This window comes from Strigops habroptila, chromosome Z (genome assembly GCF_004027225.2).
Source record: "Strigops habroptila isolate Jane chromosome Z, bStrHab1.2.pri, whole genome shotgun sequence".
In the NCBI taxonomy this organism is placed as follows: domain Eukaryota; kingdom Metazoa; phylum Chordata; class Aves; order Psittaciformes; family Psittacidae; genus Strigops; species Strigops habroptila.
The window spans coordinates 89,557,641-89,581,410 of record NC_044302.2 but is presented as its reverse complement, the minus strand read 5'-3'; the positions used below and the strand labels follow the sequence as shown (position 1 = coordinate 89,581,410).

General features: G+C 39.9%; 1 protein-coding gene across 1 annotated transcript; it reads right to left on the bottom strand.

Moving 5' to 3' along the window:
* Positions 1 to 484: 484 nt before the first annotated feature.
* Positions 485 to 20,669, bottom strand: AMACR (alpha-methylacyl-CoA racemase). Its single transcript, XM_030470360.1, has 5 exons — positions 20,397 to 20,669; positions 17,619 to 17,762; positions 14,878 to 15,038; positions 9,341 to 9,527; positions 485 to 1,284 (listed from the first exon to the last, which is right to left on the bottom strand). The coding sequence occupies exons 1-5, from the start codon at positions 20,644 to 20,646 to the stop codon at positions 875 to 877; spliced, it is 1,152 nt and encodes a 383-aa protein (XP_030326220.1). The 5' UTR covers positions 20,647 to 20,669; the 3' UTR covers positions 485 to 874.
* Between the last annotated feature and the right edge of the window lie 3,101 nt (positions 20,670 to 23,770).

Genomic DNA, 23,770 nt, shown 5'->3' with positions numbered 1-23,770 from the left:
AGCACCTCATATCGTAATTCCTGACATGTCAGACTAAAGAAAACTATATTAAGGCCATATAACTAATTCTTTTTAAAAGCATGTTTTCTTTTGCCTGTTTCAAATGATGGTTTAATTTTGAAGGAAATGAAAACCACTGTGGAATAACCCCTGTTTACAACCTGTGCAGCTAAGTTGCCTACCACTTCATCAAAAAAGAGAGAAAGGATTAATACTTGGCTGCTATTTTAAAGTAACGGATTTAATTCTGAAGTGATTTTCTAGGCAAACTGGAATTCCAAACGTAATATAATGAGGAGACTGCATTAAGAAAATGTAGTCAGGCTATTAAATAGAATTACTTTATGATAATAACTCTGTGGCAGCACATAAGAAAACAGCATTATTTCAATGACTGTTTTGGCATGATATGGCAAATGAACTAGTATGGTAAGATAAGAGGAAAAAAGACCGCTTCCAATCGATGAATAAACAACACAACCACTTGTTTAGGAAGAATATAACTCTATTTTTTGAAAAGTAGTGCCTTCATGTAATTACAAGATGTATTACAAAGCAACACGGTAACTAAGAATTTAAAGAAACAAATGTTTCACAGGAGACAAGATTTAATCAAAAATTTTGAGGATTTTCAGCTGTTTACTAAGCCAGCTGTGTAGAACATAATCCTGGTATCATTCTAGACTGCACACCACCCATGTACACGTGTACATGGCTTCCACTGTTTTCAATTAAATTTAGAATTTCAATACCATTTTTTTTTATTGTTTCAAAGCAGTATCATGCAAACATTTTTTGTCACATAATTCAATTTTTAATGCATAAAAACCTCAGTGTATCAGCCTGAAATTTGTCTGATCTACATAATCAGTGATCATAAATTAGGTTTTGGTTTACTGAATTCTATTACTTTATCAGAATAAAGTTTAGCAATCTCTTGCTTAGTAAATCCATATTCCAGAAGTATCTCTTCCGTGTGTTCTCCTATAAAAGGATCTCTTTTACATGATGGAACAGCAGGTGTCCTTGACAGAAGAGGAGCAGGTCTAGGACTTATCTCTTCCTGATCGTTTTTGATAAAAGACCTTCTTTGTTTGTTATGCTGATGTGAGGCAACATCATCAAAGGATAAAACAGGAGTCACACAGGCATCAGTACCATCAAATATATTGCACCACTCAGCTTGTGTCTTCTGTGCAAATATGGATGCAAATTTTTTCTTCATTTTGGGCCAGTCGGAGAAACTCAACTGACTGGGAAGTTCATCTGCATCTAGCCCAAGACCTGAAAGGAGGAAAGCAACGTTTAACTGTAACATAGCTCAGATAAATTACCAAGTGCTACTCACAAGCAGATAAGTTTCTCAAGAAGCTAATATTTCACAAGCAGTCCAACACAGCAGAACATATTAGCTCTGCTCATCTCAAATTTTATTAGGGTACCTAGGAGGGGGAGGGAGCAGGAGAATAAAATGTTCTATTACTAGCAATTAGACTAAACCGCATCAACTACAGCCTTTTAACTATGTGCATATAATAAACACTCATTTGTATAAACACTGCATAAGAGTAGCAGCTGCCTAGAGATCACATTTTGTCCTGAGAACATTTTCTACAATAGGTATTGTATTCTCTAGCTGGCAGTAGCAACACAAAAGTCTGCCGAATGCGTCTTGGTCTACAGCAATATACTATCTCATAGAAACCAGCACCTCAGCCAGAGTTGGACATTCAGCAGGCTACTGTGTTTGAAGTCCAACATAACTGGGTTATTTCTATGCCAGAGATGAGAAGATGGTGTAATGGATACACCCCGTCTCAATGTGCATGAGGTAGTTCAGCTGCAGATACCTGCAAGTTAACTGACTGTTTCTTGACTCCCTCAGTCCAAATGGACTCCAGCAGTGTTTGCTGCTCTCCCTGCTCCAGCACGCTTCCCAGGTTCTAACTCTCCACTGCTGCTCTTCCGGAAAAGTGAAACCCACAGTCCCTGCTAACTGCTTAAGAACTCTGCTTCCCAGATCAGCTGCATGGACTAGGTATGCGGTACGCACATCCCATCTGAAACACAGGAGCAGAAGATGGACACACAGGCTTTGTACTGAAAAGTCCCTGAACTAGAGAAGTCCTAGGTCCTTCCCTGCAGTAAGCACCACCCTTCCTCTCACTGGGGAGTTTACATCTCTCCTGTGCAGCCAGTTTCCCAGCTCTATTCGTCTTCTCAAGGATTCTGCTCTACGCACTCCTACCCTTTCGTTCTTCTACTTCAAAGAGATGCAAGAATTATTACCACTCCTGGTAGGGTTTGTCTCAAAAAGGAGGTAAGAAACAAAGAGAAAAGGCAATTAAACTATGCTTTCAAAAGGCAATTAAACTACACTTTCAAAATGGAGATAGAACAAACAGACATACAAACAGCCTTTGATATCAAACAGTAATCAGAAGTGGTATATTGAAGGCTGTCCAGTCAGTCACAACTTGAAATTCAGGAGCATGAAGATAGCAGGAAAATTTCACGAAAAAAAGGGTATAAGAAAGAAGTTAAATTGAGAAATTAGAAAGGCTATAGAACAACTATCATCATAATGCTTCTCAAACAACAAGAAAAGGGAGCTGCTTAGAAAACAACAGCTCTGTGTAACAGGCAAGGAAAACGTGGATTTCTGCAAACATTTAATTTTGAGCATTCTTTCCTCTGTCTTTGGCTATCTGGTGTCAGATTAATGATTTGACTTGCAACTGGTAACACAGAACTTCTCTAATTTTTAGCTGCAGATAGGCAGAAAAAAATTTCTGTACTTCTGTTTCTACAGCTTATTTATCACTGACAAGGGTAGACACATAGCTACTAAAACATACAGGGGAGAACAAAGGAAGACAATGTCCATTCTTGTGCTCTTTAAATTCTTTCTTTCTGCTCATAATCTCTACTACATGCACTTCTCGGGGCTCACAGTCTCCCCTAGGTAATCACAGTATTTAAGAATTACACTGTTAAGCACAAGATTCTTAAATAATAGCTTTGAAAATGAATATATGCTTTGAAATCTTAACTTTGGTACTGCAAAGGGAAACACAGAGAAATTCCCAGTCTCCAGACTCAGGAATACAGCCTTGCAGTTGTCCATGTTTAGAAGAAAATCAACACAGTCAAAGACAGAATAAGCATTTTCATATCTTATTAAGAGATTCCTATAGGTATCAGGATAAATATTACTACAAGGTAAACATCACTCCTTAACAAGTTATCAAGTCATGTGCACTTTAAATCACTAAACTTACAATCTAGTTTTACAATCCTAACCATTCATATCATCCTAAAAAATGATCAGCTGAAGATTACTCATACTGGTTGAGCATGTGTAACTAAATGCTTTCAAATTAATTTTATTATTGATCTTCAAAGTATAATACTAAAGATGAACAGTGCTATATAGCTTTCTTTAGGAGTAGGTGAGGCAAATTTACTTTCCACAGTAAGTTAAGTAATAACACACTGAGATTCTGTCTCAATGCACGAAACACCGTCAATTGGAAACATTGTTTCATAAGTATTTATTTGCTTATTAATTATGGTTTGGTTTCTAGTAGCCAGTCCAACATCAACAGAGCTCTACCATTATCCCATTACACAATTATATTGAAGATCATGCCAGATGGAAAGTTGGCTTAACCTAACCGTACATGCTCTAGCAAAATAGAACAATATGCAGAACCTGGAATTTAATATTATATGCTCATTTTCCATTGACCACTGAAGACTTCAGCTTTAAATAGCATGAACTGACAGCATTTATGCACTACAGCTTCTCATTTTCCAGCTTGTGCTAACCATTTGTGGTGCAGACGAACGGAATCACAGCAGGAGCGACTGAGTCAACAAGGAAACAATAACAGCACAGAACTGTTTGGGATACCACAGGATGACATATTTCACCCAACATAATCAAAAGCAAAGTATCTTTTACACAGAATATCTGGTAAAGCAATCACATCTTGTTTCCAAGTTTTTGTTCAAATTTTCATGTACGGATTTTTGTTTAGAAAAGGCCAGCAAACTACCCTAGCACAGCTTTGAAATGACTATTCTTGAAAAATCACAGAATCATCAGGGCTGGAAGGAATCTCTGGTCAACATTTAGTCCAACCCCCCTGCCAAGGCAGGGCCATCTAGAGCAGGTTACATAGGAGGAACACATCCAAGTGGGGTTTGAATGTCTTCAGAGACAGAGACTCCACAACCTCCGTGGGCAGCCTGTTCCAGTGGCTCTGACACCCTCAATGTAAAGAAGTTCTTCCTCATGTTGAGGTGAAACTTCTCATGCTGGCCATTCCTCCTCATCCTGTTGCCATGCACCACTGAAAAGAGTCTGAAAAATTAAGTCTCCTTATAACTATACAGCTTTAAGTCTCCTTTAAATGCTACAGTTTTATTGACATATATCTGCATGTCATTTATTAATGCAACAAATTGAAATCTCTGTCTCTACAGAAATTGACAAACTGCAGTAAAATTAGGCACCCATTTCATAAGAAAGACAACAGAAAAATTCATTAGATAGATCTGCAAGTTGCTTTGATAAGTTGGAAACAAGCAGTTTCTTACAGTATTTCAACCATACTATTTTAAAAGATTATTTAGGATCCCTAGCAGAGGGATTTTCTTGGTTTAACTTGCTGATTTTGATTTTCTTTATAAAATCGCATGCTCATAGCACTGTAACTTTGAAAATGTGTTGCCGTATGACTGAGCAGAATCATGTATTCCCAAGTATGGGAATCCCTAATTTTGGCCCAAAAAATAGCCATGACGTGTATGCCATTACTCTCTCTCTCTAAATAGAATTAATTCTCACTGTGAGAGGGAATTGACTTCAGCATATTCCACGTCAGTAGTGAATTTTCGTTAAAGTAACCATGTGAAGGCTTTTTTTCTCTGCTCAAAGATTCTGAAACAAAGTATTTTTTTAGAAAATGACAGCTTGGTAAAAGGTTGATCAGTCCCAGAGCATCGCTGCAAATACATCCACAGCCATACTCCAAGTCTACATATTCAATTACCACAACTGCAAATGTTTTGGTGCAGCAGTAAGATGCCCCTTTACAGTATTTGTACAATATGTAAGGCTTATCCTGATAAGTAAATTCAAATAAAACTTAACTGTATATGTAACTGAGGGAAGGTAATGAGAGAACTGTTCATCCACTTTGTTGATCTTAATAACCATGTTATACTGAATTCAGTACATCAGCAGATTTTTAATACGTTACACAATACCTTACAATCACAAAATGGAGAGCCATGTGGAAATCCTTCATAATGATGTAACCTATGTCTTTCAAGTGCTTCTTAATTTTTTTTCCTTCTTTTTAAATATAAGTCATACAACGTAGGAGTATCAAAGTAGTTTGAAAAGAGTACTGTCAAAGTTCACCCTACTAACCAAGTTCACACCACACAATAACACAGAATGAAACTGTTACTACTATGCACTATTATATACAAAATCATACAATCATAGAATGGTTTGGGTTGGAAAGGACCTTAAGATTACCTAGTTCCAAGCCCCTGCCATCGGCAAGGACACCTCACACTAGACCATGTTGCCCAAGGCTCTGTCCAACCTGCGCTTGAACACTGCCAGGGATGGAGCATTTACCACTTGTTTGTGCAACCTGTTCCAGTGCCTCAGCACCCTCACAGTAAAGAACTTCTTCCTTATACCTAACCCGAACTTCCCCTGTTTCAGTTTAAACCCATCACCCCTTGCCCTATCGCTACAGTCCCTGGTGAAGACTCCCTCTCCAGCATTCTTGTAGGCCCCCTTCAGATAACCTACTGTGTTCTGCATGTGTTTTGTAGCCTGGCTACAGCAACATCGAGCACATATTGCTAAAAATCAAGAGAAACCTGCAGAAGCAATTTACAGGTCAGTTGGAACACATTCTGTCTCTTTCAAAATATTGAGACTTAACATTAGCAGCATATGTTTCTTGCATCAGATTTTTCATAAGATTCAAAGGCATTTTAGTTATTTGATGGCTGAATTTTGTAGTAATAAAATTAATGTAAGTAAAAGGATCACAGCATGTTTGTTAACAGCAAATAGTCTACAGTGAGCCCAGAATACACTTGTAATACTACAACTATTATTTACCATATCTATTTTATATAGCTTCGGTTTCTCACATAACCTTTTTTTAAAAAAAAAGTTGTAAATTTGTGGATAGCAGAAATTTAATTTTCCCTACCAAGCATGATCTACAAAGTCAATAATCTTCCCAAACTAAGATGCTGTATTTTCTTAAACTTATTTAGTTTCCCCTTGAAGACCCCTTAAGAACTTTCCTTGCCATGTCACGTCATGTCATTAACTGCAGTCTGGCCCTGAATCCCTGGCAGTGTTCAAGGCCAGGTTGGAAGGGGCTTGGAGCAACCTGGTCTAGGGGAAGTTGTCCCTGCCTGTGGCAGAGGGTTGGAACTGGATGCTCTTCAAGAACCCTTCCAACCCAAAACGTTTTATGGTTTTATGACTGTAAGAAAGCAAAGGTTATGATACAAATAAAGGCAAAAAGCAAAATTTCCTTAGCAGACTGTAGTGCGTATGTTGCTTTCTTTAAAAATGATAGCAACAGACTGATACACAGGCACAGCTGTGACTGAAGTTGTTGTCCAATTACAGACAGGCACACCAGTTCGTTATTGCCGAGTAACTATTTTTCAAACTTCATCTGTTAAAATCAAGCCATTCCTATGCATTGTAAGCATAAAGAATACTTTGAAACATGAAAATAAAGTTGTCCACTGTGCATGCCTCAAAATAGGCAGATGAATTCTGAATTGCTGCTCCAACTTTATGCTCTAAATTTCTGAGAAACAACTAACAAGACATCAGAATTTTATCATTTTCTTCAGTGAAGAGTTATCTAAATAGGACAGTGACTGGTCAGTGACCATGCTATATTGCCTGTCTACTACATGCATCCATCAGACACGGCTTTCTAGATAAGGTGGCTGGCTGGTTGAGAGACAAAAGCCTTCGTCTTGCCCTGTAGCAGTTATCAATACAAGAATGCTGGAGCATCCAGCAAATGTTCACTGAGAAGAAGAATGACAAATAAGACCAGACTGTTACAAAATTTGTTTTCTTTTTGAACTAACATAGATTCCATCCCACTTATGTAGCTTAAAGGTAAGTGCTATTCAACTTAATCTGTAGAGAAGTATAAAATACTGCAGCCATGAATACTGCCGGTCAATGTTTGATGACTTTAAGCCAAGCATGTGGGTATTTGAATAAGCAGATATATTCTTTTCTTGTTTCCTTTGTATTTAATACAGGCATTGTCCCTGAAGGCATGTACTGGAATTCCAAATTCCCTAACTTACAGACTTTTATTTTACTTTGTTACCATTTATTTTGCTCTCCAACTCCATTTCCCGCAAGCACGAAAATCTCAAGGCATCTGAGGAGAATCAAAGAACTGCAAAGTGTGGAATAATTGACTATACTTTCTTTTTCAAGACTGAGTAGCTTAGAACTAGTGTTTGCTAACAAGCTGTACTCAGGGCAGTGAGGGACCAGCTTCTCTGGCCAAGAGCATGGCTCTTCCAAACTTGGACATCTGATCTGGGGCAGCACATAGTGCTACACATGTCACTGAGTCACGTCAGGAGCCTGCCTCATGTTTCATGTATCAGCATGTACCAATTTGGATATTCTACACACCTGAACAGCCTTGCACAGTTTTAAAGCTACACAGAGAAGCAGCCACAGACGTGGAAGCACCTTGGGAGCACCACAGGTTGCAAGAGAACAAAGCCACAGATCTCTCATTGGGATCCTGCTCAGCAATTGCATACCCCACCTTGCAGTCCCATACCCTCCTTTCATCTTACCATGCTCCTGAATTTCAATATCTCCTGGAAATGCAGGCTGAATAGTGGCCCCCTACCAGTCTGCCCCTGGTTTTATTGCTGAGACAGTATGCTCACATACTGTCACCATATGGTGCGGAACATCCCTTGGGTCAGTTGGGGTCAGCTGTCCTGGCTGTGTCCCATCCCAACACCTTGTGCACCCCCAGCCTCCTCATTGGTGTGAGGAGTAGAAAAGGCCTTGGCTCTGTGTAAGCACTGCTGAGCAGTAACTAAACCATCAGTGTGCTATCAGCATGATTTTCAGTACAAATCCAAAACATCAGCCCATACAAGCTACTATGAAGAAACTGAACTCCATCACAGACAAAACTAGTACAGATATCCATGCTGCAATTCAAGGAATAATCGGTGGGCAGAGACTGAGCAAGAATAAGGAGCTACTCCACTGACGCCCTCACTGAGCAAAAGTTTACCACATGCACACTCAAAAACGGTTGTTATACTAGGTACATCCACTTTAAGTTTATCCTTTGTTAGCATTCCTTCTACTTATTAAGCATAACTAAAATTAGATTGAGAACTTACAACCTTCATATTCAGAATAATGGAAAGAGAATAAATCTAAAATTCTTTTGAGAATTTTTTTGTATTTTCATAAATTCTGTATGGAAAGCATAGCCATCTATCAAAGGAGCACAACAGAAGATATTATTTTTAAATTGATAAAAACCAGTAAGAAGCTAAGAGCACATCTGATTAAAAGCTTGCAGCACACAAACAGTTCAGAGATAAAGAGGCACCTGCAAAATTGTTTTAACTTCAGACAATTATTTTTCATGACATTCTAATTTCTCTAACATATAAACCATATTTTATATTCATACTTAAAGAGTCTTCAGTCAAATATAAAAATTATATCCACAAGTGGACACTAAAAGCCCTCTTCAAATTGTGTGGTGGGAATTAATTTATAAAGCTGATTTTGCTGCTAGAAAAATTCTGTTCTATCAGGAAATATGAACATTCATTTCTGAAGCAACTGAAATAGCTTCTTTTTAAAAAGAATTACATCAAAAATACCTGAAATTGCTTGAAATTTCGTATGTGATACTAAAGAATTAGGTCTCATTTTTAAAGTATGTTCACAATCCCTTGAAAAAATTGGTTTTCCAAAACAGTTATTTAGTGCTCCAGCCACATTACAGACTACATTTACTGTAACTCCAGAAGAAAACCTGTAATTTAAGTGTAATTTGTGAAGGTAAGGTGGAGAAAGGATGAAAAAAGAAAGAAATCAAATACTAGAAGAGACTCAACTAAAGTGCTACACTACTACCAAATTAGTTTCAAGAAGAGTTTGGCTTTTACAAAGAAATCAACGTAACCAATGTCATGAATCAATAAAGAATTAATTCAATCATGCTTTGCTAATGTGAAACAACTGCTCCAAGCTACTTACCCTTTATTAACTGCTCATAGAATTGAGGCTCAATGGCACCAACAGCCATGAATTTTCCATCGGAGGTCTTGTAGGTTTCATAAAAAGGCGCACCACTATCTAGCATGTTCTCACCTCGAGGTCTGTTCCAAAGTCCCAAATTCTGTGATTTCCACAGGAAAGAACTTAGGTATGCTACTCCTTCTACCTTGAAGATTCAAAGGAAAAAGTAACAGCTTCAGTAAATTAGTCGTCATGTTACCTTAATTCTACATAAAACAAAACAGCAAAAAACCTACTGTCAGTTTTGTCCTTTGTTAAGATCTTTAACGACAAGATCTCTTGTAAGCAGTTTAATTTCTTAAAATTCTCAATTACTGTTCATATTGCATACGTGAAATATCTAGAATTAGAGAATAAGAAGCAGCAGTAATGCAGCTTCAGATAGATAACATGCTTTCAACGTACAATGTTTGTTAGTTTACCAAGTTTGCAAACGTTAGTAATTCAAGGAGAACTACTTACAAAGAGAATGTATGTAATTTTAGGTGATGGAACAAGCTTTTTGGTGCTACAGAACATTAAGCAATCTGACAGCTGTCAAGCCTTCTAAATCTCTGGAAATTAAGATGCCTATACCAGTCCGTTAAGTATCAAATTTTTATCTCAACACTAACTCCTTTGAAGTTACAGATTATAAAGAGATTGCTATTTTTAGAAGAAAACTGGAAGTAAATCAAAGGTTAAGGGTCTCTTATACAATGGGAACTGAGAGCTCATCTCCATCACTAAGTTAAAACAAAAATTATTCTCCCACTCTCGTTGCTGGCATGTACACAGACATAAGGTTCTCTCTAAGTAGGCAAGTGTTTGATGTATACAGCACTAAAAGACAAATTATTAAATGTGTTTGCTCCTTAAAATCTTGGCTATGTGGAGTACAACCAAATGAAAATTTAGTTTGTTCAGCCTTTCAATAATTCTCAAGCCTGTACCAGTCCTCCCAAGCAAAATCACATCCTATAGTTCTACTCACCACCAGCATCCTCTTTTTTTTTTTTACAACTGCATTAGAAAAACTGTGAGAGAAAGTGAGGCAGTAACAGCATACAGCCAGAAACATTGCAGTGGAACAGACGAAAACATAAGCTGTATTATTTTGAGTACCACTTTGATTCACGCATTTTCAGTTGTGTAAAATTAACCTAATATTGTCTATAGAGAAAATCACAGAGATTGGACCAAAATAAAAAGCTACTGAATTTTCATGTGGAAAGGTATATTAGTTTCTACCTTTCTAAGCAAAAACTTAAAGCACGCAAATCTTTGTAGCATGCCTGCATGAAGGCTTCTTGCTCTAATATGTACTACCCAGCGTCTTTCTGAAGTACCTGCCACAAGGACAGGAATACTTTTGCCTTACTTGTCATATGCTAAAGTCAATTAAAATACTTTTGTATGAGAAAACACTGCATACCTTCACCTGTATGTTTGCAAAATGACTGCAAGGATATCAAAACAGTGTTTGCTTTACTAATCTGATCTTGCATAGCTCATATTAACAAAAAAAACCCAAACCTGAAGTAAGGTTTTACTTTATAATGATAGAAGGAAATAATACCAGAATAAGCTCTAACTGCAAATTAGATTTTGGTTCTGACCAAATAATAGATGGGGATAATATCAGAATAAGCTCTAACTGCAAATTAGATTTTAGTTCTGACAGAACTACTTCATACCTACATACAATGCTACTTGCCCTGGAAACACTTAAAAGTAAAATAGCACATGTAGTTTGGACTAGTATAGGGATTACAGAAATAGCCCTAGTTGGACAACTGGACAGATGGGTTCCACCTGAGGCCCACTGCAATTCAGAGACAAGTATAAAGATGTCTAACATCAGCACCAAACACCCAAGGGCACACCACACACACGCATTAATGTGGTCACTTTCTTTTGAAAAACGAAAAGGACAACATGAGGAGACTCCACTTAAACCAAACAGCAGAGTGATTACAGTAACAGTTATGGGTTTCACCTAATAGTTCCCTCATGCTAAAAGCAGTCTCTGAAGCAGGGACAAGAATTCAGAGGCATCACCCCACTGGGTGACCTGTCTGCTCTGCATGTCTTCTGTTCCTTCTTCAGAGTGAAAGAGTTCAAACAAAATTGAGAATGAATCCGTATCAACCTCATCTTTATCCTCATGACAGACAAATGCCTCTAGGGTGTAGAAACTTTCGGTTTGAATATCTCCAGGCTGAGAAAAACCTGGAATCCCAGACTTCCATTGAACAGCTAAATGCTCTTGCCATGGGGCTATTGCACAAGCTGTTACCACCACCATCTCCTGCAGCTATCTTTTCACAAAGAGTGAGTCACACTTAATCACATGCCTACCATCAGCAGAAGACACTGCGTCTGAATATGGAGTGAACTTGAAGTGTGGCCCTGACTCACATGCCTCTATTTCAGTGTGGTGGAGCAGTGCAGATGTACAATAGTGCCTACTATATCACATTGCAGTGTCCACCCCAGGTCCTACTCAGCACATGGGAACTGAGGGCCACTCTAAGAAACCTATGATTCCTCTAGAGTCAGTGAGAAGAGACAGCAACTAACATGAACCAATTCAGACCAGGAATTTCATTCTTCTGAGATAGACAGCTGAAACAGGATCCAGCATCTACTTTTCGCACAGGGCAACAATAACATTGGACACTGCAAACAGGTGATGCAATTTGAGCCCTTGGCCTGATCCTCTCTACCCAATTTTTGTACCAGTTTAGTTTCACCAAGTAGAGGACTTCCTTGTGTGTATTTTACTGATCATAAGAATGCTCCCAAGCCATTTTTCAGCTTTCAGCACAGTAATTAGAAATAAAAGATAAAGAACAAATTGTTCTATTGCAAAAAATCAGATCTCAATCTAGAACTACAAACCTTGAAGACAATGAATAATTAGGTTTTTAGATTACTTCAGAAAAATAAGTGGAAAAAAACCAAACAAGTGGTTAGTAAAACAATCCATGAAGATGAAAATTTAATAAAAGTAACCCCAAGGACACAAAGCTGCTAAAACAGAAATTCAGCTTCCCTATTCTACCATAGAAAATTCCACCATGTGTCAGAGTCACTGTGTATTCAGGCTACCCGAACTGTGCAACAACTTACGTAACAGGCCTTTTAAGTAAAAAAGAATGTTAAAATGAAATGACAGCTGAAATGATGCTGTGTTGTGCTTTTGAAAATATCTACTCCCATGAAAGATATTTAAGATATAAAAACAAGCTCATCAACCCAGTGTATTTAACTGTCTTTGCTGTTGATGATGCATGTATGGTTTTCATTAACTGCTCACTGAAAGTCTTTTCAAGTGAAAGGAATGTAACAAAATGCCAGGTAAAGTACATTCCGTGACAGTGGACAATATTCCCTCCATTTCACAGGACACCAGAAACATCAGCAGAGAACTGTAAATTCCACATCTACAATGAGACAAGAAAAAATTGAAAGAGTGAAGTTTTGAGGGCTTAAACCCCCCCCAAAAAGCCATTACACATTCCATTCCCAGTGAGCCACAGATCTCATTAGTACATTAGCAGACTTACATTGATTCTTCTTGCAACAAGTTATTTTAATGATTTAAAGTACAAATAGTGAAAATAAGGTGATACTCCAAACTGCAAGAAATATCTTTTTAAATATTTGAAGACTGTCACAATTCTCCACAGTTCTTGCTTCACAAATATGCAAACTCCTTCAATTTTCCTTTGTAGGTCATGTTTTTAGACTCAGGTCGCTTTTGTTTTATTTCTCGGGCTTCCTCAAATTGACCTTAGAAATGTTGAATAGAAACTTTGCTGGCTCTACTTCCTGTTTATACATCCCAATACAGTGTGTATGTGTCTTACAACAGCGTGATATTGTTCACTCATGTTCAGCTTGTGACTGCTACAAACCCCCAGCATTATACTTTAGCCAATTGTTCTCATACAGCATTTGTGCAGCTAATTGTTTCTGCCTAGGAGAACTACAGAGCAGTGGTCTCCATGAATTTCAGCCAATTTACTTCAGGTCATTTCTCCAACTTGACAAGGTCATTTTCAGTCCTAATCCAAGTGTCCAACATTCCTGTAGTTCTTCCCACATGCATATCATTTGTAAATCTACTAAACACAATCACTCATCTGTTATTCAGCTTATTGGAGAAAACACTAAGAACAGATGTTTGCAGAATGCAACTTGGTAAGTTTTTTGTTTTGACAATTAATTACTAATAACTATTGTCGGGGTAAAAATATTAGACCAGTTTTGCACTGATCTCGTAGGATTTTTATGTAGACAAAAATGCTGTGGCCTGCTTCTGAGAATGTCATGTGAATTTGCAAAAACTTTTTCAAGTAAGCTAAGATCTCTTGCTATTCTCTTCAAGACCTCTTCAACAAAGCTATTCTGTTCAAATAATGTATTATTTTTAAATTTATATTTAAGTCCAAATCATAGCCTTCACTCTACCCTAACACACTGGAGGGAGGTCGAATTTTAATTGCAATGCTCTTTAAAAAGAAAACCAGAGAGAGACAGAGAGAGAAAAAGTACTTGCAGATAATGAAGGTTTCAAGGATAAATATAAATGTGAATTTTTCCTCTTTGTCTAAGTGGGTGGCCTTGCAGTGAAAAAACCCACGGTATTCATTATTAAGCTAATTTAGCCTTTCATTCATTTTATGGCACATTAACACGAAGTGTTTGAAATTGACTTCTTGGCAATAATCTACAGCGGTGCAATTATTCTAGGTAACACTGGCTATAGTAAGACATGACCTGTCACAAATTCATAACCAGATGTACCTTGGATAAAGCTAATGTAATTCTTTATTAGGTTTGTCATTTTTGCTATTATGCATGATATTAATCATAGAATCACAGAACGGTTTGGGTAGGAACGGACCTTAAAGATCATCTAGTTCCAACTCCCTAAACTTCCACTAAACCAAGTTGCTTGAAGCCCTGTCCAACCCAGCCTTAAACACCGCCAAGGATGGGACGGACACAGCTTCTCTGGGCAACCTGTGCCAGCGCCTCACCACCCTCACAGGGAAAAACTTCTTCCTAATGTCTAAATCTCCCCTCTTTCATTTCATAGCCATTCCCCTTTGTCCTATCCCTACATGCCTTTGTAAAAGGTCCCTCTCCAGCTTTCTTGCAGGCCTATTTCCATACACCAAACTTACTCATCAAATATACACAGCTAATATCTTGTGAAGAAGGCAGACTGGGAAAAAAGATAGGGAATGGCACAGGGGGAGAGCTGCAGTATGTGTCCCACATCATAAGGATGTTATGGCAACAGTGATATGTGAAAACTGCTTCCACACGAAGGAATAGCCATTTTATGAGATTGCTTACTTCCCCTTTCCCAAGTTCTCAATTTTAAACCTTATAAAGTTTAACCTTAAAAGCTCAGAATTCCTCCCTTTTACAGACTTAGAGTAGGAAAAACACAAACAAGCAAACCTAAGAAACTCTACTTTCTTTGAGACCAAACTTACCATACTTGCATCAACGATCTGCCCCTTGCCAGATTTGATACGTTCATAGAGAGCTGTAATAATGCCCAGTGCACATATGACACCTCCACCAGCAAAATCAGCTAGGAGATTTAAGGGTGCATAAGGATTTTCATCTTTTCTACCCATCTTTGACAGCACACCTGACAATAGAGCAGAAAAAGCAAGTGTAAGTATAAAATTTATTATAAACATTCACTTCTACATTTCTACAATCAAAGTTTCATTCTTTTTCATCTGTGCAAGTAAACAAGGGATAAAGCAAACTTCTAACAACAGTTTTCTGTCTCTCCTCAGCTGTTTCTTAGCAAACAGTTAATCTTTAATTTGCAAAGTATGTAATATATGAAATCATATTAGTGAAGATGCATTTAATTAGAGATTTTAATAAAACTTTCAGAAATAAACCGATTATTTAGTTATATAGGGACAAAATTTCATCCAAAACACCTCGTGTGCAATAAGTCTGTATTAGTACTTTGTACATACATAGAACCTCCCCTGTAAGAACTCAATAGGCATTACGAACATGTCTCAAAGCAACTTTGGTAAATTGTACTTCTTTTAATCTTTCAAGTAAAGAATGTAGAAGTACGGTCTTCTGTGAACATAACCCATCACAACAAAGGACTTCACACCAACAACTGCACTTCAGTCCTATCCTCCCTCTTCAACTACCTTTGGAAAAAAAAGGGTGTGTATAGGAGGAGCGGGTGAATAACACAGAAAGATTACCTCTTACTACATGCAACATAGACAGAGGGAATCTATGTTTATGCAGAAATGAAAGGGAACAGAGCAAAAGCTAAGGCAGTTTACTTCAGATGGAGCTTTTAACCTGCTAGGATATCTTTGCCATCCTGAACCACCTCTTTATTGTCACCTTACTCTTTGTAGCTCCCTCATAGTGATTCTCTTTTGGCCAGCAAGAAGCTCTGCAGTACAACCATACCTCTCTTGTGCCTGTAGCCTAAAGTGCAACATACATGGTCAAAGTTTCCTGAGAACTGAATGACCTGATGCACTGTTTAGTTAGCTAATGGTCTGATGAACACAAGTGCAAGCACCTGATAAAGAAGTTTCCAAAGCCTGCAGCGCAAACATAAAACCCAGTCACTGACTAAAACCTCACTTTTAATAGTCTAAAGGTCATCACAGGCACAAGCAGATTAATGCATTAACTTACAGCTGGAGTTTCTAATGCAAGCCATTTTTTAGTTAAAGAAATCCAAAGCTCACGTGGAAAATACTCAGGATACAAGTTCTCTTTTTTGAGGAATGTTACCTCCTAAACACCTTGTCCTATTTCCTTTAAAAAGGCAGAAAAAATTGACCTGTGAAATTTCAAGCAAAATTATTTAATTTTAGGAAGACAGCACTAACCAAAATACTGATTAAATCATCTCCAGAGGGGAAAAAAAAACGAACCCAAAACCAAACCAAAACCCCAAACAACAAAACCATGTTTCTCTTTGTAAACAGGAAGTACTACAATTTAAGGTAGCAATGTACTATACTGTTTCTGTACTGACTCCCTACGCTAGTAACAAAAAAAAATATCATAATACTTTGAAATCATCTGGACATGAAGTCAAAAGTGTTTCAAATGAGGCAACCTTCCTTTACTCTTTTTTATTTTCCGACAATCCTAAATAATGAGAAGACTGAGCCCATTGCTAAAGAAATGTAATTCCACTGACTCTCTATAGTAGGTGATAACTGAATCACCACACTTGCAGTGCTGCTACTCTGGCCCTTGTCTGGGGCTAAAAGAAATGCTTTATCCAGTGGAAAGCCAAGAAGTTTTGGGCCGCTTTCTCTCCTCCCTCACAGGCTGGGAGAAGCAGCAGAGACAGAAGCAGTGTGAACAGCAGTCAGCGGGATGATGCATGACACGCTGACTGCTACCACCATAGTTGGGTAATTTTCTTATTGTTTGTTACTGCATACTTGGAGGATCATGACACTTTAAAACAACAAACTGTCTCCAGCTTAAGGAAACACAGAATTGCCACTTTATATTATGCCTACTTTCCTTTCACTTGGTATCAATGGAGGGATATTTACAGCAGACAAGCATGAGAGCTTAAATGGCTGAGGCTGCCTAGTTTTTCTTTGCTCAAGAAAAAGCTGCTCACAAACATGGAGAATAATCTGCAGCCTTTGGGGGATTATAAACATACAGATTTTCTAGGAGAGAGGCCCTGAAGAAAGACGAAAAAGCATAAAAACTTCAGTCCTCTCTTCAAAGAGAAAAACTTTATTCAGCTAAAACAGCACAAAGGAAGGAAAATGTCATATAGCCCGAGAAGACATGCTCACCCAGCCTAACAGCTCACTCTGGCTGCCAAAACTAACAGCCTGTCCAGGCCATGTTTGCTCCTTTCTTGTGCCTATTTTTCATGTTTGCTGAATCCCTCAATGAACTGCTTTATCTCAATATCCTGGCAGAAAAACATCCTCATTTCTCCTAGCCAGTTTCTAATGTGTGAGGGATCTTACAGAGGGATTAAGCAAGCACCATAGCTGACTGGGGAGAAAGGAGCAGGGAGAAGCATACAAAGAAAGAAACTCTCCTTTCACTGACGGGCACTGCTCAGCTGTTTTATCAGACTACACATCAGGTAATTTGAGCTATCTGCAAATAACCTTTCGATAAATTCTTGAGTCTTGATCTGGGGGGACGAGGGGGAACTTATTTGTCAGAAAATTTTACAGCCTACCTGATAAAGCCAAGTAATTGATGTCATGACCTGCTGATCTGGCATATTTTCCTGTCTGGCCAAATCCAGTAAGTCTAGCATAGATGAGTCTGGGATTCTCCTGCAGAAGCACGTCTGGACCAAGCCCAAGTTTTTCCATGACACCTTAAAAAGACAAAGGCAGAGAATCCTAACTCATATTTATTTTTCATAAGACTCAAAAGGTACATGGTTCAAACTTAAATCATACAATAAAAAAATTGAATTGCAATTTATGAAGTAATACATTCTAATTCAGTAGCCATATTACAGCACAAACAACCAGAATGTTATAAATTACCAACACATATATATATATACACACACACATTTTTTATACAAGCCAATCAAGCAGAAATGAAGCTTTAAGGTCCTTTTTTTTTCTTTAGGATCCTTTCTTCTTTTCAGCTTCTTTTCCTATTTTAATTCTCAAAAAAATTGGCAGGCAGCTTGTTGTAATCCATCTACTGCTGAACAAGAGAGAAAGCTACCAAAGGCTTGTTAAAAAAAAAAAAAGAGAGATAGAGAAAGAGAGAAAAGAGCAAACTCTTACATTTTCCACAGTAAAATGACCTGAAATTGCTTTCATGTTTCACTGGAATATACTTTCCTCACCATATTAGCCTCTCAGCACCCTGTGTGAACCTGCATCGTTCAACTCATAGATGTGGATGGACGATGCTACTATTCCACAAAATTATTTGCAACAACTGCACAAAAGAAAACATGTTCTTTTGTAACACAGAGAATAAGGAACCTTCAGAAGCCAATGAAATGTAGGTTTGGTCAGCACAGATTTACAGTTAATCAAGGCTAAGACTTTGATCTTGCAGCCTAAAATAGTGGTTTTATAAGAAGTAAATTCAAACTGCAAAGAGCAGCTTGGCCGGACTGTGCTCTATAATCTATATTGGCACTGCAGGGAGACACATTTTGGAGGGGGATAGTATAGTATCAATGGCTGTTCCACCCCAGTATCTATTACTGCAACTTGTTTCACAGACTAGTCCGTAATATTGCTAAATACTTACATTCCTTAAGACCTATTTGTATTGTATTTCTTACTGGGCAGAGGCAACTGATTAATGCCAGGGAAAAAGCAGTGAAATTTAGCAAAGAGCAAGATTTTCAAAACACAGGTGAGAAGCAAGTGCGAAATAGCCCCCGGCGTTAGAAAGTCATTGTCTGAAGGTCAATGATACATTTGTGTTTAAAGAAACTCCCCTGCCATTTGGGCCTTCTCATTGGTTCACACTAGCTTCATGCTCGATCACAGATTTGCCTAGCTCACTTACAGGCCCATAAAGCCTAATGTCCAGTTAGAAAATTACCTGCAATTCCAGATTGAAAAACAAAACTAAAACAAAACCTCAAATGCCTACATAACCAAAGAAAACAGAAATTTCCACTAGAAAGTCGGCAACTAGCTACAATGAAAAATGGAATTTAATGTCTTAATTTTCTTTGCACTGCTTCTTAGGAACAAAACAAAAAATTCTTAAGGTAAAAACCATCACAATCATAAACTCCTGTTTTCAGAACGAAAAGCATTATCCATGACATACGCATGTTTATAACGTGTGATGTTTAACTGATACAGCCTTCTATTTCTCAACTGATGCCAGAAACCCCAAAACACTTCAGTTAGCTCCTCACTGAAGCATGACAACAGAATCACAGGATGGTCTGGGTTAGAAGGGACCTTTAAAGGTCATCTAGTCCAACCCTCCCGACATAAGCAGGGACATCTTCAAGGAGATCTGGTTGCTTAGAGCCCTGTCCAGCCTGACTTCGATGATACTCTTCATAACAAAACAGCGTGTTCAAGGAGCAGCATGGATACTGAAATACCCCATGCATGAGCATAAGATGAGTGCCTGTGTATGGTTTATAAAGCAAGAAAGCATGTTAGATCTGTTGTCTTCAGAGGAATGGAGAAGAAAAGGCTCAGGGGAGACCTTCTTGCTCTCTAGAACTACCTGAAAGGAGGATGTAGTGAGGTAGGGGTTGGTCTCTTCTCCCCAGTAACAACTGATCGGAAAAGAGGAAACTGCCTCAAGCTGCACCAGGGGAGGTTTAGATTAGATATTAGGAACAATTTCTTCGCAGAGAGGGTGCTCAGGCACTGGAACAGGCTGCCCAGGGAGGTGCTGGAATCACCGTCCCTAGAAGTGTTCAAAAACCGTGTATATGAGGCCCTCAGTGACACAGTTTAGTGACGGACTTGGCAGTGCTAGGGTAACGGTTGGACTTCATTATCTTAAAGGTCTTTTCCTACCTAGCTGATTCTATGATTCTATGAATCATACACTCTGAGAGCTGGACCACCATCTGCTACACCTTACTCACAAGCTAACCTTACAAATCTAACTTAAGTTAATATCAGCAGGCCTAAAAACCACTGCAGGACCGATGCCCATGCTCTGTGCATGGCTCCTCAGCTCAGCCACCCCCCTGTGGCGTCCAGAACTATTTGTTCAGTATGTCTGCCAATGGGGCAACTATTTGTTCAGTCAGCTGGCTGAGCACTTCCACGGATTCCTCCCTGGGACGCTGCAGGGCTGCTGGACTCCACAAACCCTGGTACGTCCTGCAGCGTTTTTCACCCGAAATAACCCCGCAGAAGCTGCTCCCTTCCCTCAGGCCCTTCAGCACCGCATTCCATGGCCTCCTCATGGCCATACACCCGACCTCCACCTCCGGGCCGCCCGCTTCCCCAACCCTGCCCCGGTCCCCCTCCCCAGGCCGCCGCCGCCTCACCGCGGCGGAAGGGCTCGATGAGCACGTCCGCCGCGCAGCACAGCCGCCGCAGCGTCGCCGCGCCCGCGGGCTGCTTGAGGTCGAGCGCCAAGGAGCGCTTGCCGCGGCCCTGCACGTCGGTGGACACGGCGGAGCGGGGCGCCCGGTCCACCCGCACCACCGCGGCGCCGAAGTCGGCGAGGATCATGCCGCAGAGCGGCGTCGGCGCCAGGCCGGCCAGCTCCAGCACCCGCACTCCGCTCAGCGCCATGGCGGCTGCCGAGCGCCGAGCTATCGATCCCCGCCGTCTACCTGGCCGCGCGGAGGCGGTTCCGGGGACGGGCTCGGCGGCCCGTGAGTGTCGCGGGAGGATCGCGCTGTGTCGCGCACCGCTGTCCCCCTGCCTCGGCTTCACCCCGCCGGGGACGGAGGAGGCTCGTTTGGCCCCTCGCCGGTGGAGACGGCTGGTGCTGTCCCTCGGCCGCGTCCCTTGAGCGTCGGGCTGCCCTGCGTTACCCCTCCGCACCCGGGGGTAACAAGAAATAGGCATTCTCTCGCTGCTGGGGATAGGACAGACAGTAAAAGGTGTGAAAATCAACACCTATTTTAAGGAAAAGCTGCCCAGCATGAGCCGTCTGTTGTAGAGGAAGGCTAACAGCCATGCCAGTCATCCACCCCACCCAGGGTGGTCCAAACCCACACGCACCTCAGCCTCCCTGCGTCACATTCTGGGATACTAGGGGAAGAGCTGATAAAAATGTGGGGTGTTTCTTCACCAGATGTGCTTTCATACTGGCCTGTCTGGTCCTGCTGCTGCTGCTCCATCGGCTGCGGCCTCTCCTCAAGGCCCAAAGCCCACCGCTGGGGTAGCAACATCTTCAGCAGCCCCTGCATAGTCTGGCCGGGACAGGCTGGCATGTAGTATGCATGCCACTGGGATCTTACATAAATCCAGATTTTAATAAGATCTTGGTGCTCACAGCTCACCTGTGTGGAGCCATTTGCTCAGCGGTGCCACAGAGGGAAGACTCAGCCGTCTGCTGGCCACGAGTGTCACAGGGCTTCAGCCAGAAATGTCTCCTGTTTCCCCTGCGCAGAGCATAAGGGTTTGTGTTTGATTAAATCAGGCCGGGTTTAATAAAGCCCACATTCATGCACAGCTGCTGTTTTAATGCAGCCTGCCAGAAAAGCAGCCATGTTTGACTGGAGGCCATGGTCGTTTTGTTTTTGTTTAGGCTGCTCACAGGAGCAGACATCCATCCAGGAAAGGTGATGAAACAGGCATTGAATTAACGTAGGTTTTCAACGCTGTGTCTTGTTCCCAGTATTTCAAGTAGGAGACAGGGCAAAGAGGACCTTAAAATCAATTCCATGGTCATTTTATTGATTTCTTTAAACTTTTTGGACTACAAAAGTGTGTAAAGGCTGCAAATATGAATGCAGAATTTGTTCTAACTTTACAATAACAAACAGAAGAGATCTATTGCCAGAATAGCCTTCATTTTCCAGGTAGACACCTGGTCCTGCAATGCAGGTACTGATTGTGTCCATGGCCATGGTGCCACCCACAAGAAATGGTGGGGAGAAAAATATGCACATTTTCATTCAAATGAAGCTGGTTTGTTTTGTTTAGTATCCATCTGCCCTAGAGACACTATTCCATGTAAAGGTTTGTCTCCAAGGCATCACCATGTTACTGGGACAATGCATTTCTTTAGATTATTTTCAGTTTCATTTATCCCCTGTTACCTTCAGGTCTTGGAGTTTGTGTTGGATAGGAACAGGCAATTCTGTTGTGTTGCCTTCTTTCATTTCACCTGCTGCTGTTTAGTTTATTACATCCAAATAACACCATAATCACAAACACACTCGATAATGTCTGGATTTTGTTATGGTTTAACTGAGCAGCCCTTTGCACTTGTGTTTTTTGTTGTTGTGCCCCATTACAATATGTATTTTGTGACAGAAACATTCGTGTCAGGAGCTTATTAAATTACTTCTGTTTCAGGGAGGTGAGAGCACCATTTTATGGGCAAAAATTAATGTATTTTAATAAACTAAGAAATAAACAGGCATGAGAAAGAAACAGAAAATCCAATTAACCAAGAGATGAGGCAAATGATTTGAATCCAGTAAACTCTCCTGAACCAGCAAGCTGACCAGCAGAAAATGTATGTTAAAAACAAGGAGCAATCCCCTAGCATGGGCTTGCATTAAAAACAGTACTGTGTTTACCTATGCAATACCATTTAATCTGCATCATTAATATGTAGCAGCAAGTAGCTGGCTATGCGAATTCAGCACTGGAGAGGCAGTGGGTGCAGGAAAGGAGATTGTCTCAGGATTAAAACCCCAGTGTGGGTGGCAGGATACTTGGTTGTGTTTCACACCTTGCCAGACTGCCTCTGTGAGCTCTATTGAACTACGTCAGTCAGTCACTATCTGTGTCCTGTGAAATGTTTGTAATTCCTATACTGAAATCAGTGTATTTCACAGTGTTAAAAAAAAATGACATTACATGTACTGTGTGTTATGTCAACATTTCTTGCAGAGGTACAGGCACTTCTGTGATAGAGGCTGGCTACACTGCATGCCAGACTTGTGCAGTTTGTATCAGATTTGTTGTTTAGAAATACTCTGACTTTTCTGTCCTTTGGAAAAACACCAAGGCAGCAGTGTGAAGTTACAACTGTACACAAAACCTGGATTCTCCCCTTTCGCAGGTATATTGTTTGTAATTTAGTCCATCTTAATACATGGGTAAAGAGATACTGGTATCAGTACAGATAGTATTGGGTTTGTTAAATGAAAAAGCAAGAATTGCTCACTTCCATTATAGTTTTTCAAATCGTGATAATTATAATTGCCTAAAGATGCAAGTAGTAGGTCACTACTTAGAGTGAAACTTCTCTAGTCAATTCAAATGTATCTGCATTAATCTGAAATCGAGAACTTTAAGGATTCTCATGAAATCTAAGGTAGTGTCCCAATTTTATCAAAGGTTTCAAGCATGGGTGCTTTATTCCAAGTCTGAATTTATGCCTTGCTTGGGTTAAATCTGTGCTCTGAAGCAGTTCTCAATATCCACAAAGACAGTGTAGGCAATACTCCACATTTCTGACCTTACACTGTTTGCTGTTGTGACACACTGTACCTCCTACAACGCTTTCGTCAAATGCAGCAGCTTAATCTCTGCAATTTCAGTAAGTTCTTCAGTTTGGAGCATCTCTTTGCCTTTCTGTGTTTCTCTGCTTCTGTGTGAGTGTGGATTTGCACATTATCACTCACTTTCTTAAGTGTACCTCCCAGCATGTAGCAGCAAAAAGCCCCAGAGTGAACCTACCCTGAGATCTATACATCCCTCTAAAGTAGCTGTGAATTCACGCTGCTTGAAA